The following is a 13,464-nucleotide window of genomic DNA, read 5'->3' as shown; positions in this document are numbered from 1 at the left end:
AGGACCTGCTGTATAAAAAAATAAAATAGAAAAATTCAAAAAAAAAAAGCAGCTGATTTGGGGGCTCTGGCTCACTCAGGCTGGGGGGAGGGAGGGAGGGGTATGGAAAATAAATAAATTAAATAAATAAATAAATAAATTTTAAAAAATAAATAAATAAATTTTTAAAAAAGTAACAGCTGTTAACATTTTCTTAACTAACCCACCACAAGGGAAAAAAATGCCTATATGTAAATGTTGATACAACCTTTTTATTTATACAGAAGGAATATACTAAATGCACTGCTCAGCACTTGTTCTTTTCACCTAGTATCTTGGAGATCTTTCCATGCCAGCAACAGCTGATCTTATTTTTTTCAGCAGGTTCAGAGGATTATGTCTATACCCACAGTATATTTAGCCAGACGTCTATTGATGAGCCTTTGAGTTGTTTCCAGTTTTTGCTGTGACAGCATCTTAGTGAGCATTTTTAAATAGTTGTGTTTGTGAACTTTTGCAAGTATATTCATAGGGCACGTTTCTAGAAATGTACTTGCTAGGTCAAAATATATGCATACTGAACAATTGCCTTCCAAAGGGTTGGACCAGTTTACATTTCCATTAACAGTGGCTGTTTTCGTATACACTTGCCAACACTAGCCAAGGTCATGTAACCTAGAACTTCTTTTTTTCCTTTTTTTTTTTCTTTTTGTTTAAATTTATTTGGTTGCGCCAGGTTTTAATTGCTGCTTGTGAGATCTTTAGTTGCAGCATGCGGGCTCTTAGTTGTAGCATGTGGGATCTAGTTCCCTGACCAGGGATCGAACAGGGGCCCCCTGCATTGGGAGCACAGAGTCTTAACTGCTGGACCACCAGGGAAGTCCCTAGAACTTCTTGAAGAACTCTGGTAGGAGCTTTGGGAGACAGAAAAATAATAGTAGCTAACAAATATAGTGTTCACTGTATACCAGGCATTGTTCTAAGTACTTTACACATATCAACTCATTTAATGCTCATAACAGTCCTAAGAGATGAGTATTCTTACTCCAAGATGAGGAAACTGAAGCAAAGATTTAGTAACTTGCCTAAAATCACATAGGTAGTAAATGGTGAAACTAAAATTCAAACCCAGGCACTCTTGTTCCATATCCAACCTCTTAAACAATTCACTGTGCAGCTCTAATCCCTGTCTCTCTAGGAATTTACAGTGTAGTTGCTAAAAGAATGTTTAAGCTCCACTGTAGCAGTGGCTGTGGCTGTTTCCTTTGCTTCTGTAAGGGTTTTTAGTTCTACTAATCAGATGTATATTAGTTCCCAGCGTGGTCCCTGGCATAAAATATAAAGAAGAAAAGGAAGGAAAAGGAACGGAAGGAAAATGAGAGAGAAGGAAGTCCACATATAGGACAATATATAGTGCATCGTGTCAAATGAGTAGTGTGAAAATTAGTATAACTTGAAGGTTTGCATTTTAAAGAGTAGTATGAAGATAGGCTCAGTGTGGCTGCAGGGTAAGAGATAAAGGCCAAATATTTAAGGAAGAATCACAGTAGTATGTGGTTGTATTATCTAGGTATGAGAGGTTAAACTCTTAGTTGGGGGTGAGATGTTGGCAATGGACATGTAGAGAAAGAGTGAAGCCAAGAACATTTCCAGGAAAATAATTGACAGGACTGAAAAATGTAGGAGAGAAAGGAAATAGAAGAGTCAAAAGTAACTACATCGGGACCTAACCTGACTAGAAAGTACTAGTTTCATAATTCAGAGAAACAAGGAGTAAAGAATAATGAGCTCAAATTTCTACTCATTGAGAAGTTTGACTAACATTATCACGTCTAAACATAGATATCCAGTGTGCAGATGAAGATAAGATCTATAGCTTGTAGGCCATCAGTATAAATGTCACCTTGATGTCAAGCATGCATTGTCACAAATATTTTTTTATATATTAGGACAAGGATAGTGGGAAAACCTCTGTGGTTGTGGGGACATGGAACCAAGAAGAACATATTGAATGGGCTAAGAAGAATACTGCTAGAGCCTATCACCTTCAAGACGATGGTACCCAGACAGTCAGGTAAATATTAACTTTATTTGCCTTTAGATCTTAGAATATTTAAAACTCAGAATATTGAAAAACATAAATTTTAAGTAAAATATCTGGTCAGCTTTTCTCAGGGACATTTTTTAGGTTAGTTTTCTTTTCGAGAGGGAACAACATAGTGTAATAGTTAAGAGCACAGTTTCTGAAGTCAGATACCCTGTATTCAAATACTGGCGATTCACTTACTACCTTGGGCAAATTACATAATCTTCGTAAGCCTCACTTTTCTTGTCTAGTAGTATTTGCCTCAGAGAATTGTTACGACGTTTAAATGAGGTAATTCATGTAAAGTGTAGTGCCTGGCAATTGCATGCAATAAACTTTGGCTGCTGCCTTTGACAGTGGTGGTGTATGGTAATGAGAGTGGTGGTGGCGTTAGTAACACTGGTACAATTCCAGGTATTAGGTCTAGGGCTGTTATAAACATTTTCCCCCTTCATGTGTAATCGCTACCACTTTAAGTTACTTAACTCTATTTAAATGTACTCCAGCATTTCCCTTTGTTACTTAACGTGGGGTAATGGTTGAAAATTGTTAAACAATGGTTTTTTGAAAAACTACCTCACATCTCTTTTGGGCTATTAGGTTTATCTTGTTATAGCAGAAGTAAATTAATCTCTTCTTTCCCAAGAATAACTAAACTTTAGCTTTTCTTATAGTCCATTACTCAGTGAATTTTAAATTATTCATTCTTTTTCCTTCTCAGATGTTAACTTTGTCCTTCCTAGCATAGATGGTATTGAGAGAGTCTGTTTTCAGAATGTGCTGACTTCTTGGACTGACCAAAATCAAAATTAGCAAAATTAAGATAGGTATTTAAGTATTAATATACTAAACGGATCGATTTTTTAAATGTTTATATGTTTCAAGTGAAAATAGCTCATGGTATCATGTGCAACAAATATTGAAGCATAGGAGTGTGAGGCTAGCAAAATTAAAACTTTTCTTTGGTTCCTGCTCTTTGGAATTTATAGCTTAGCCTAGGCTTTGCCTTTGTACACCTGCATTACAGTATTTTAATGAGTGGAACTGAATGGAGGATGGGAAGATGGGGAAACCGTTCCACAAAGGAAACAATATACAGGGCTGGGGAAATGGTTAGCTTTAAAAGAAAACTTTTTTAAAAGCAATTTAACCTTAACTATTTGTATACAAGTAAATAATTTGCAAGTTAAAGATCATTCTTATTAATTAAACCACTAAGAAGTATCTCAACTTTGTATTCTTTATAGAAGCTGAAAGACTTTCTCTGTTACATAACCTTAAAAATATGTATTTTTAAGGAGTATTTTATAGTCAGATTTTTTTTTTTAACTAATGCAAAACTGATCCCTCTAACCATCTTCTCACCCTACCCGTTACAATTACTCTGAATGAGTGAAGTTTTAGTTTAATAAAGGTTGTGTGTTTTTCTGATTCAGGATGGTGTCACATTTTTATGGGAATGGAGATATTTGTGATATAACTGACAAACCAAGACAGGTGACTGTAAAACTAAAGTAAGTTAGACCATCAAATCATGCTTTATGCCTTTCTCTTTAGTCTGCTTCCTATGGGCAAAAGATTATATAAATATAAATTATGGATAATTATATTTATTCATAATAATTTATGGATTTGTCATAAAATACTGTTTTATTATAAAATAGTAAAATCATAATTGTGATATAGTTGTTATTTATTTATAAGTTATTTATAAGTTATTATCAAATTAAATTATTTCAATTATTTATTAAATTATACAGAATCACTTACAAGGCATTTTTATCCTTGAGAGGAAAACAATTTAAAATAATTTTGTATCGTTTGGGCAGTGCCTTAAAGTACTCTCTGTTTTAGGTGTAAAGAATCAGATTCTCCTCATGCTGTTACTGTATATATGCTAGAGCCTCACTCCTGTCAGTATATCCTTGGGGTAAGTGAAAAACTAATACTCAGGAATTCAGTTTGGGGCCACATTTTAATTTTTAGCATTAAGTCTAGAAAGGACCTTCAGTGGTCTCCAAAGTTTAATATAGCCCTCATACTACTTGTAAAAATTGACATTTTTTTATTTAGGTATAATTTACATAAAGTAAAATGCAAAGTTCTTAAGTGTTGAGTCTGATGAGTTTTGACAGTTTTATGTACCCATTTAACTATTACCCAAAACAAGGTATCTATCACTGCAGAAAATTTTCTTATACCCCTTTCCTGTCAATACCCCTCAATTCCCAAAGATACTCCTTTCTGTTTTCTGATACCATAGATCAGTTTTACCTCTTTTTTGGTTCCATATGAATGGGATCATATATCCTATAATGTTTTATGCCTGGCCTCTTTGACTCAGCATGTTTTTTAGACTCAGCCTTTGTTTACATCATTTTACTCCTGCCAGCAATATATGAGAGTCCAATTGCTCCACATCCTTACCAATATTTGGTGTTGTCAGTCTTTTTTATTTTAGCCATTTTAGTGATTTTAATTTGCATTTCCCGTATGAAAAGTGTTTTTGAAACCTTTTCATGTGATTGTTCATCTGTATACCTTCTTTGGTGAAGTGTCTAGCCCAGTCTTTTTAAAGAAAAAAATTACTCTGACACAAAAACAGTAAGGAAGACTTTATTCAGGACTATTGCCACAAGTGTCAAGACTATCACAATAGGGGAGAGAGAGTCAGCTCATCTGCAAATACAGCAAAGACAGCCAGGGATATATAGCCAACAAGCAGAATGGGGTGTTGGGGAGTAGTCAGTGTATGGCAAATTACTAAAAGGAGACATCAGGGGTAGGGGATTCTTGCTAAACTGACTTAACAGAATTATTGCTGAAGGCAGGCCAGGAAGATCAGATATCAAAAGTGAGAGAGGAGGAATTTGATCAGATATGGAGGGTGATTAGATATTGAGAGTGAGGGATTCTCTCTAAACTGACTTATCAGAATTACTGCTGCAACTGGACTTGGCAGGCCCAGGAACAAAAAGAGGCCTAGTCAGAAAGAGGGCTCAGGGCAGCCTTCCTATCATTTGGTCAAGGAGAGAGTCTTTCTCAATCTTTTACCCATTTTTGTTGTTGTTGTCTGTCTTATTATTATTTATTTCTAGGAGTTCAAATATATAATGGACATGAGTTTTTTCTATTTTAATTGCACATTTTTCCCCTGATCTGTGTCTTGACTGTTCTTTTTCTTACTGTCTTTTGATGAGCAAAAGTTTATTTGATGAAGTTCATTTTATCAATTTTTTTCCCATTTTATTGCTAATGATTTTTTTTGTTTTAAGAAATTTTGCCACCCCAAAGTCATGAAGGTATTATCTTCTACTTCCTTCTAGAAATATGGTTCTACCTTTGGTTATGCGATGCGTAAGGGTGGTTTTCTTTGTTATTTATCCTGGTTGGAGTTCACTGAGCTTCTCGGGTTTGTGGGTTGATATAATTCATTAGGTTTGGAAAAATTTTGGCCATCATCTTCTCAAAGATTTCTTCTGCCCCACCTTTTTTCTATTTCTGGGACCCTGATTAAACATGTTAGTTTGAAGTTGTCACCAAATCTCAGGCCCTTTATTTTATTCTTACCTTCTTTGTTTCAATTTAGGTCATGTCATTTCTATTGAATTGTCTTCAAGTTCATTGATTCTTTCTTCTGCTGTGTCCTGTCCACCTCTTTGAATGAATTTGTATCTGATATATTTTTCATTTCTAACATTTCCATTTGGTTCTTTTTTATGGTTTCATTTCTGCTAAAATCCCCCATCTATTCACACGTGTTGTCTGCCTTTCCCACTATTTCCTTCATTATATTTATTATAATTATCTTAAATCTGATCATTTTAACACCTGGCCCATTTTTGGATTGTATTTTTTTTAACCTTTTTCTTGAATTGTACAACTTATTATTTTGCCATATTCTGCTACGTTTTTGTTATATAAGACCTAGCTATGTATTTCTCTCTTATTCTTGTCCTTTACTCCTTTTCTCTCTCATCTCTTTTACTTAAAGATAAAAATACCTTCTCTACCTATCTGGTATTTTATTTGGATGACTAAATGTTTTCTAAAAAGCTCAATTTGTAGAAATAACATTGGATGGTTTATCCAAAACAAGGACTCATATACATTTATCAAATTTATATGTATTCGTTCAGCAGAAAAATACTGAATAAAGTATTCAGCTTAGCAGCTTTTTAATGGTTTTATTGTTGTTGTTCTTTAGGTTGAATCTCCAGTGATCTGTAAAATCTTAGATACAGCAGACGAAAATGGACTTCTTTCTCTCCCCAACTAAAGGGTAACAAAGTTCAGGGGAAAAAAAAGATCATTGGAAGTCATGATGATTTGTCTGACCATGTGTCCCATTATAGAGCTCTCAGTCATTGGACTGCATCTAAAGGATTGTATAAAAGGACTCTCAACCACTTTGTGAATATGTATGTGTACATAAGAGGTTATTGATAAACTTCTAAGGCAGACGTTTTGTTTCACCTTTTTCATTTTTGTTGTGTCTTATGAACTGATTGTGTGTTTTTCTTTGCTTGGATAATGTGATTCCAAAATAAATCCTGTCCAAGCAATTTAGAGTCCATCCTAATAAAATGTCATAATCGTTGTACCTATTGAAAGTTTTAAAATAATAGATTATATAAATTATAGTATATACACTAGCTAATAAAGTAAGGATAATGAAGAAAGAAATTGATAGGAGGTTGTTTAAATGAGAGACTGTGTTAAATATGTAATTTCTAGTGCCTGAAATCCTTTCAACAAATTTTTATTTAGCAACCGCTCTCTACCAGGTATTAAACTAGAAACTGGACACACAGTAAAGCCTCACATATAAGTTTTCTTCTCCTCTGTTAATCTCAAGAAACTCTTATTTACAATAGGTTGCTTCTCTCTCAGAACTTTTATCTGTTTCTTTCTCCTTGATATGAGTGTGTTTCCCCCCAAAATATGTACCTGGTGTAGACAGTCAGTGATTCTTCTCTTTCGATTTAGAATGATTTATCTTCACAAAACACACTGTGCTGGCTATCCTTTGTACTTGCCTACTATATACTACAGATTTTAGTTCTGGACAGTTTTACAGCACAATATTTATTTTAAAGTGAATAAAATGTCCACAAGCAGTGTTGTCATGTAGTCAATGGCAGATTATACAGTTTCTTTATTTTCTCCATTACTCTGTTTCACACAACATCATCCTGTTGTATTTTGGACATACATGTCTAAATAAGGGCAGAAAAGTACCCATAAGATACTTTCCTTTTCCTCCTTCTCAGCAGTTCTGGTCAAAGATATTTTAGTTTGAGAAACGGTTAATATAATTGACTGTTGGAAGGCTATCTATAGATTTTAGTAGGAAGCAGCACATGTAGAAATAGCATGCACTTCAAATTCAAACCTAAATCCAGATACTCTCTTTAACTTACTAGATGTGTGATCCTAGACAGCAGTTAACCATTTCGAGCCTCACATCCTCTATTGTAGAGAGACTACTTATTACTTCATAAGGTGGTTGTATCAGTGCATTAATTTTCTCTGTATATAAAAAGCCTAGCAGGTTCCCAGTAAGTGTTAGTTTATTTCCTAATATCTCCCTTGTCTCCTATTAACATAATAAGATCAGAGACCAAAGCCATTAAAATTTAATTCTTTAATAAAGTATAGAATTATATTTACTATATCAATTAATTAAGACAAACAGGTTTACTTTCACATTTAGATTATAGGTATAGGAGAGGAGAGAGAACTGTGAAAGCTTAGTGCCAAAAAAATACTTGGGGAATATTTAGGCCAAACTCTTTCTTTTGTAAGAGAGGGGGGAAATATCTGAAAAACTGTATTAGAATAGTTTACTACAGAAGATTCTTAAAAATAGAAGTCATAATAAAAATTAAGTCAGCCTTCTGTCTTGGCTAACAGCTTAAACTTCTTTGAGAGGAAGGCTAGGCCAGGTATCTCTATAGCCCTTCTAAATCTTGGGTCCCCTATCAGTAGTCTATGAAGTTTTTTGATCTCTAAATTGTTTGTTGTTACCTCGATTGTGCAGCCATTCTTCTATATTAGTAGGCAGGAAAAAGGGCTCAGCTACAATATGCCTAATGTACTTTGAGAAATCTTTCTCAAAGTGGAATCTCTATTAAGGTGGCTGCTAAATCAGATTCTTTAGCCTAGAGCCTAAGACTCTGCATTTTGAATGTTTCCTGAGTGATTCTCTTTATTTTAAATAAATTCTCCAGTGATCGAGGATCACTGTGACTCAGGCACTTCACTTTTAACAATTTCACACATACTAACCCTCCTGATTAGGGTTTCAGGGAAATAACTAGTAGCTCATCTTTACAGGAAGATTGCGACATGGAGACTTTTTTTTCCCCCTTTTTTCAGCTTTACCTGCTTTTTTTCAAGATACCACTAGATGGGGCCTTGTTTATATCCTTATATCCTTGATTAAATGGACCTCAGCAACAAAGGGCAACAAATTATCTCAGCTAAACTGAATAGTAAGCTTTGTGTACAGTCCTTGGTGAACTATCCTTTTCAGTCAGTCTGATATACAAAAAGGCCTGACCTGATTTGTGACAAAGCTTAAACTTCGTAGTACATAATCAGGCCAAATTATTGACCCAGTAGCACCAAATAGCTAACATAAAAGGTCTCAATCTAAAAAGGAAAATAAGAATCAAGATTTGAATTTTGAATAAATAGTATTTGCAATCAGAGTTTCAAATGAAAATAAATATCAGCTATACTAGAAAGTGATTTTAAACTCTCTTCCTAGTGTTGGGTAATTTTACTTACCAGGGCTTACATTTCCATTTGAACACACAAATAGAACTATTTTCATATGTGTGTATGTTATATGTTATGATGAGCTGTTGAGGTAAAAGTTTTCAAAATATATGTTGCCATGGTGACATGGCTTAAAGGAAAATCCATTTCTCCATTTCTTTTTTTCAGTTGTTTGACAGGGGTGGTAGAGAAACCATGGACCACTACGTACCAAGAGCATGCTTTATTTCAGTTGCCAGTAGTCTCTAAGTAGGTTGTACAAGCAGGCGAAGTGATCCAGTGGATTATGGGAAGAAAATACTAGAAATTCTCCTAAGTTTTCGTCTGCAAAAGAGGAATTAAGCTTCACTAATATTTAATATGTGGACTGACACTGGTGCACACAGTCATTCATGAATCAGGTTTCATGTAATAAAACACAAAAGATCTTGAGGGGAAGAGTGGGTGTTACATGTGTAGAGGAGCTGGTGGGGATACCATTATTCTTCACTTTTCCCATATTACAGCACTGTAGAGTAACTAAATTAATACCTCCATCACCTTTCAGAAAATTGAATTGTCACTTTAAAATATTAGCATTGAGACCACACATTAGGTATATAACCAATCAGAATTAAGGTGAGAGGTTAACAGGTTACTGTCATCAGTCATGGCTTCAATCACTGTGATCCTGGTATCTTACAAGTCTTCTCTATTAGTAATAACACAGTATACTAATGCTTTTTTGCAGTGATTAGGAAGAATGAGCATGTTTTCCTCACTTGCATTCAAAAGAACTACAGTCTGAAGACTAGAATTCCACTCTTTAACACCTAAAGAAAATAAACGCAGGCCTGACAGTCTCAAAACTTATAAAATGCAAAGAAGAAAGTCAGAATTACTAACAAATGGAATATAGGGCTTGTAGTGTTTTGCATCCACACCTATTTGTAAACTCTTAAGAATTTTAGAATTTTTTATATTTGAAACAAAAAGTGTGCTTCAAAAGCAAGTGAATCAAGCAGAAGTTCTGGAAATGGTAATCATCTCAACTGTGGAAGACACTTGTGAGACTATGAAATAATGCTAAACATCTCACATCTAATCATATACTACATTATATATTTCAAATCTGTTAAATTGCTTTCCAGCACCTTTCAATAGAATAAATTATGCTTTGCCTCAATTTAAGAAAAAATATCGCTTTCTGTATATTTGCCTGAAGCACAAACATAATTTTCATTTTGTAAATATATAATACTAAAAATCAAACGTCCTTGAAAGTCCAGCAAAGTAGATTGTAAAGCCCAGTAAGTCAAATCTGCTTTACTATCTAAATTCACTCAGTAATACAGCCAAAAACAGTGAACTTTGTTGGGTTCTAAAAGCTTCTGTGTCCTCAATAAAATACTAGTTTGCCAATTAGTCACCAGTGGTCTTTAATAGCAGTAAAAACCAATTTACTCATTTAAGAATTCTATCAGAGGTCCAAATATTATCCCATAGATTAGAAAAATATTAATAATTGGTCAAGGAGATTGGAAGTTGTTTTTCCCCTAGATTAGTTTTCCATACTTATAGTTATTAATATTCTTAAGCCATCTTGGACTTCTCTGGTGGTCCAGTGGCTAAGACTCCACGCTTCCAATGCAGGGGGCCCAGGTTTGATCCCTGGTCAGGGAACTAGATCTCACATGCTGCAACTAAGAGTTCATGTGCTGCAACTAAAGATCCCATGTGCCGTGACTAAGACCTGGTGCTGCCAAATAAATAAATATTTATATATATAAATATTTTTTTATTTATATATATATATATACATATATATATATATATATATATATATATATATATTTTCTTAAGCCATCTTGAGAAATCATTTGTTGGAAAAACTTTCATTAACCACCTCCAAGAAAGGGTTTCACCCCCAAAAAGCCAGTTGTGAACAATCTTGTGTCATTATTCTTTGAATTTCAGATAATAGGCTATCCCAGACTCTTCTTTTATAAAAATAAAAATGACAGCTGTCACTTCTTGAACATTTATTAAATAGTAGGCACTATGCTAAACCCTTCAGATACCCTATGTTCACAACCCTGTGAGGTAGGTTTACTATCATTAATTCACAGATAAGGAAAATGAGGCTACAAGAACTGAACTAAACTACAGTTGGCTGAGCCAGCAGTTGAATCAGTTTAGATTCCAGAGTCCATGTTTGTAAATAATATGCCATAGTGCTTTCTATTCACAGAGCATCTGCCCCATTAACCGCTCTCGGTTATCATCTTCCACCAGAGAGAACACACCGAGGGACTCAGCAAAATGTCCTGTAAGATGAGGGAAATGACTGATTTTGTCCTGGTAACGTATGACACCCATTTTTTTCCATATATGATTTTTATCATGGAACTCCACTAACTTTTCTTAAGCTAATGCCACCCACAAATCGGGCAAATGAAAGTTCACTAACAAGATTAAAGTGTTACCTTGGAAATTCTGGCTTGGTTAAATGCCATCAAACCCTACCTTCTTTGATAATCCTCCTGTGATGGTAAACGATGCAAGTGCAGTGACGATTTATCTAGATCCAGATTGCATTTATGATTTAAATGATAAAAATAATTCCTTCATCTTTTATTTGTTGGAGTAAAGAATATGTCTTAATTTTGTTTCTTCTCAGACCTTGCATAAAATTGACACTCAACAAATATTTGCTGAATAAATGATTGAACCTTCATCCTCTCTTACCCACACCTTATAAAAATCTTCCCCAACTACTCCAATTCCCACGGGTTTCCTAACAGTCCTTATTTTTCAGTGTTTGGTGCTTGGAGGAAAAAAATATTTTCCTCAGTTTTACAATGGTTGGGAAAGAAGAAGGAGTAGAATTATTGATTTGCTCCATCTGTATTCCTTTTCACTCAGGTTCCCCCCAACATTGTTTAATTTTTTGCTGCTTTAGACTGCTCTCCCACGGTCCCATATGTTGTTTCCCCTTCCTAACAGGAGTACAGTGTCTTTGCCTCCTTATTGTGTTTCATTTCTCCCACTAGTGGGCAGTGATTGAGTAAAGTCCCTGATCTCAAAGGTTAAGAAAATTAATTTTTTTTTTTTTTTGGCCATGCAGCTTGCAGGATCTTAGTTCCCCAACCAGGGATCAAACCTGGGACCCTGCAGTGAAAGCGCCAAGTCCTAACTACTGGACCACCGGGGAATTCCCAAGAAAATTAAATTTTCAGTCTCCATGTACTGAAAACATGCCAGTTCTGAGGTACTCTGAACTCCTCAAAGAAAGTGTCTAACATTATGGTTCTCTGTGAAGAATACAATTCCCAGTCATATTTTTCCTCAGAGTAATATTAATAAAATCAGTTCTTACAATTTCTTTGACATACATTGCTGCTAAACCCAAGCAAATGAGCAAGAAACTTTCATAAGCCCTTCCTAACGTCAGAAATGAAATGTATTGAACCTGAAGCATTTATACAGGTTACAAAACCTATCCTAGTGCCGCGGCCCCAGAAGACAGGCATAAAGCACCCTTTGTGACTTGCTCTACTTTTTAAGGCCTATCTGGCATCTGAACAAGGTACATTTTGCAAAACATCAGTCTTTGCATGAAAATCAAGGTTCCCACAGTTGAAAGATCTCCCACTCATCAGCATGCTACAAGCAGCTGAAGGTTTGGAAAAGTGTCAAAAAAACAAACCTTCACAGAAATGGAACTCAGAGAAACAAACTGAACCAGCTAAGTGTATTTATTTTTTTTAAATCAGAATTCTCTCTTTATTGGGGTAAAGGAGGGAAAATTCACTAATTTGTCCATAAACAATAAAGTGATATTTTTACTTTGGTAAAATTAATCTCAAAGGCACTGTACCTAAACAGATGGCCTGTTAACTATCTCTTATGGAAAGCAGAATTTCACTAAATCTGCACCTGTATTCAAATTGTCATCTGCTTTAAAGTAACTGGTATCGTCCCTTCTGTCCCTCCAAGAACGAGTTACCCCTTTTCTCCTTAACTCCTTTGTGGTTGCTGAAGAGTTTGCTTTTATCCTGAGTCCTCAGGCTGCATTATGAGCCAAGAAATTCGAATGAGAATGAATGCAGGTTGTCTGGCAGCTCCTGGGCAGCCAGGGTGGTCACTTGGGAAAAGATGCCCTTAAAGCTGGTCTCCTGAGTAAACAGAAACGCTTTGTAGTCCTCCTAAATCAAGACCCATATCCCCTTTCATTAGAGTCCTGCTGATGATTATCCTGGGAATATAGAGAGGGATACAAAAAGTAACAAACATGGGGAAATTGTAAGCCAGCCAGATAGAGATCTGGGTGGACATCACTTTCAGGCTTTATCCATTCAGTCATTTATTATATGATTCATTTATTCTACAGTCATCACTGGAAGCCCACCAGGGCCAAGGACTAATAGGTACTAGGGATACGGTGCTGATCAAAATACACAGTCTTTGCCTTATTTACAGCTTTTTTCTAATGGAGACAGCCAGTAAACAATTATATGTAACTATTATGAACTGAAGTGTGCCCCCCACCCCCCAAAATTCATGTTTGAAGTTCTAACCCACAATGTGACTGTATCTGGAGATAAGGCATTTAAGGAGGGAATTGAGGTTAA

General features: G+C 35.2%; 1 protein-coding gene and 1 long non-coding RNA gene across 13 annotated transcripts in view; one reads left to right on the top strand and one right to left on the bottom strand.

Moving 5' to 3' along the window:
* LOC309612470 overlaps window positions 1-13,464 on the bottom strand; it is a 37,079-nt gene that overhangs the window by 7,293 nt on the left and 16,322 nt on the right. Inside the window, exon 3 of one of the 3 annotated variants that reach the window (XR_014235137.1) lies at window positions 9,063-9,175. The exons of 1 other annotated variant lie outside the window; for it this stretch is intronic. This is a non-coding gene — a long non-coding RNA (uncharacterized lncRNA). Of the gene's footprint in view, window positions 1-6,663; window positions 9,176-13,464 lie in introns of those variants that run through there. One more of the 3 variants, XR_014235135.1, reaches the window with a different exon arrangement.
* ERLEC1 (endoplasmic reticulum lectin 1) overlaps window positions 1-13,464 on the top strand; it is a gene marked incomplete at its 5' end in the record, with an annotated part of 49,887 nt that overhangs the window by 26,872 nt on the left and 9,551 nt on the right. For 3 of the 10 annotated variants that reach the window (XR_014235118.1, XR_014235119.1, XR_014235120.1), the window contains 5 exons: window positions 1,929-2,053; window positions 3,502-3,579; window positions 3,920-3,995; window positions 6,273-6,347; window positions 11,126-11,191. Coding sequence is in view for 5 of the 10 variants with exons in the window: in XM_082358245.1 (XP_082214371.1) it covers window positions 1,929-2,053; window positions 3,502-3,579; window positions 3,920-3,995; window positions 5,392-5,490 (378 nt within the window). Of the gene's footprint in view, window positions 1-1,928; window positions 2,054-3,501; window positions 3,580-3,919; window positions 3,996-5,391; window positions 6,226-6,272; window positions 6,529-11,125; window positions 12,212-13,464 lie in introns of those variants that run through there. The other 7 variants (XM_082358244.1, XM_082358248.1, XR_014235122.1 and 4 more) reach the window with 6 other exon arrangements.

The sequence above is a fragment of the Balaenoptera borealis genome, assembly GCF_965194805.1.
Source record: "Balaenoptera borealis genome assembly, chromosome: 15".
Lineage (NCBI taxonomy): Eukaryota > Metazoa > Chordata > Mammalia > Artiodactyla > Balaenopteridae > Balaenoptera > Balaenoptera borealis.
This window is presented reverse-complemented; position numbering and strand designations above follow the sequence as displayed.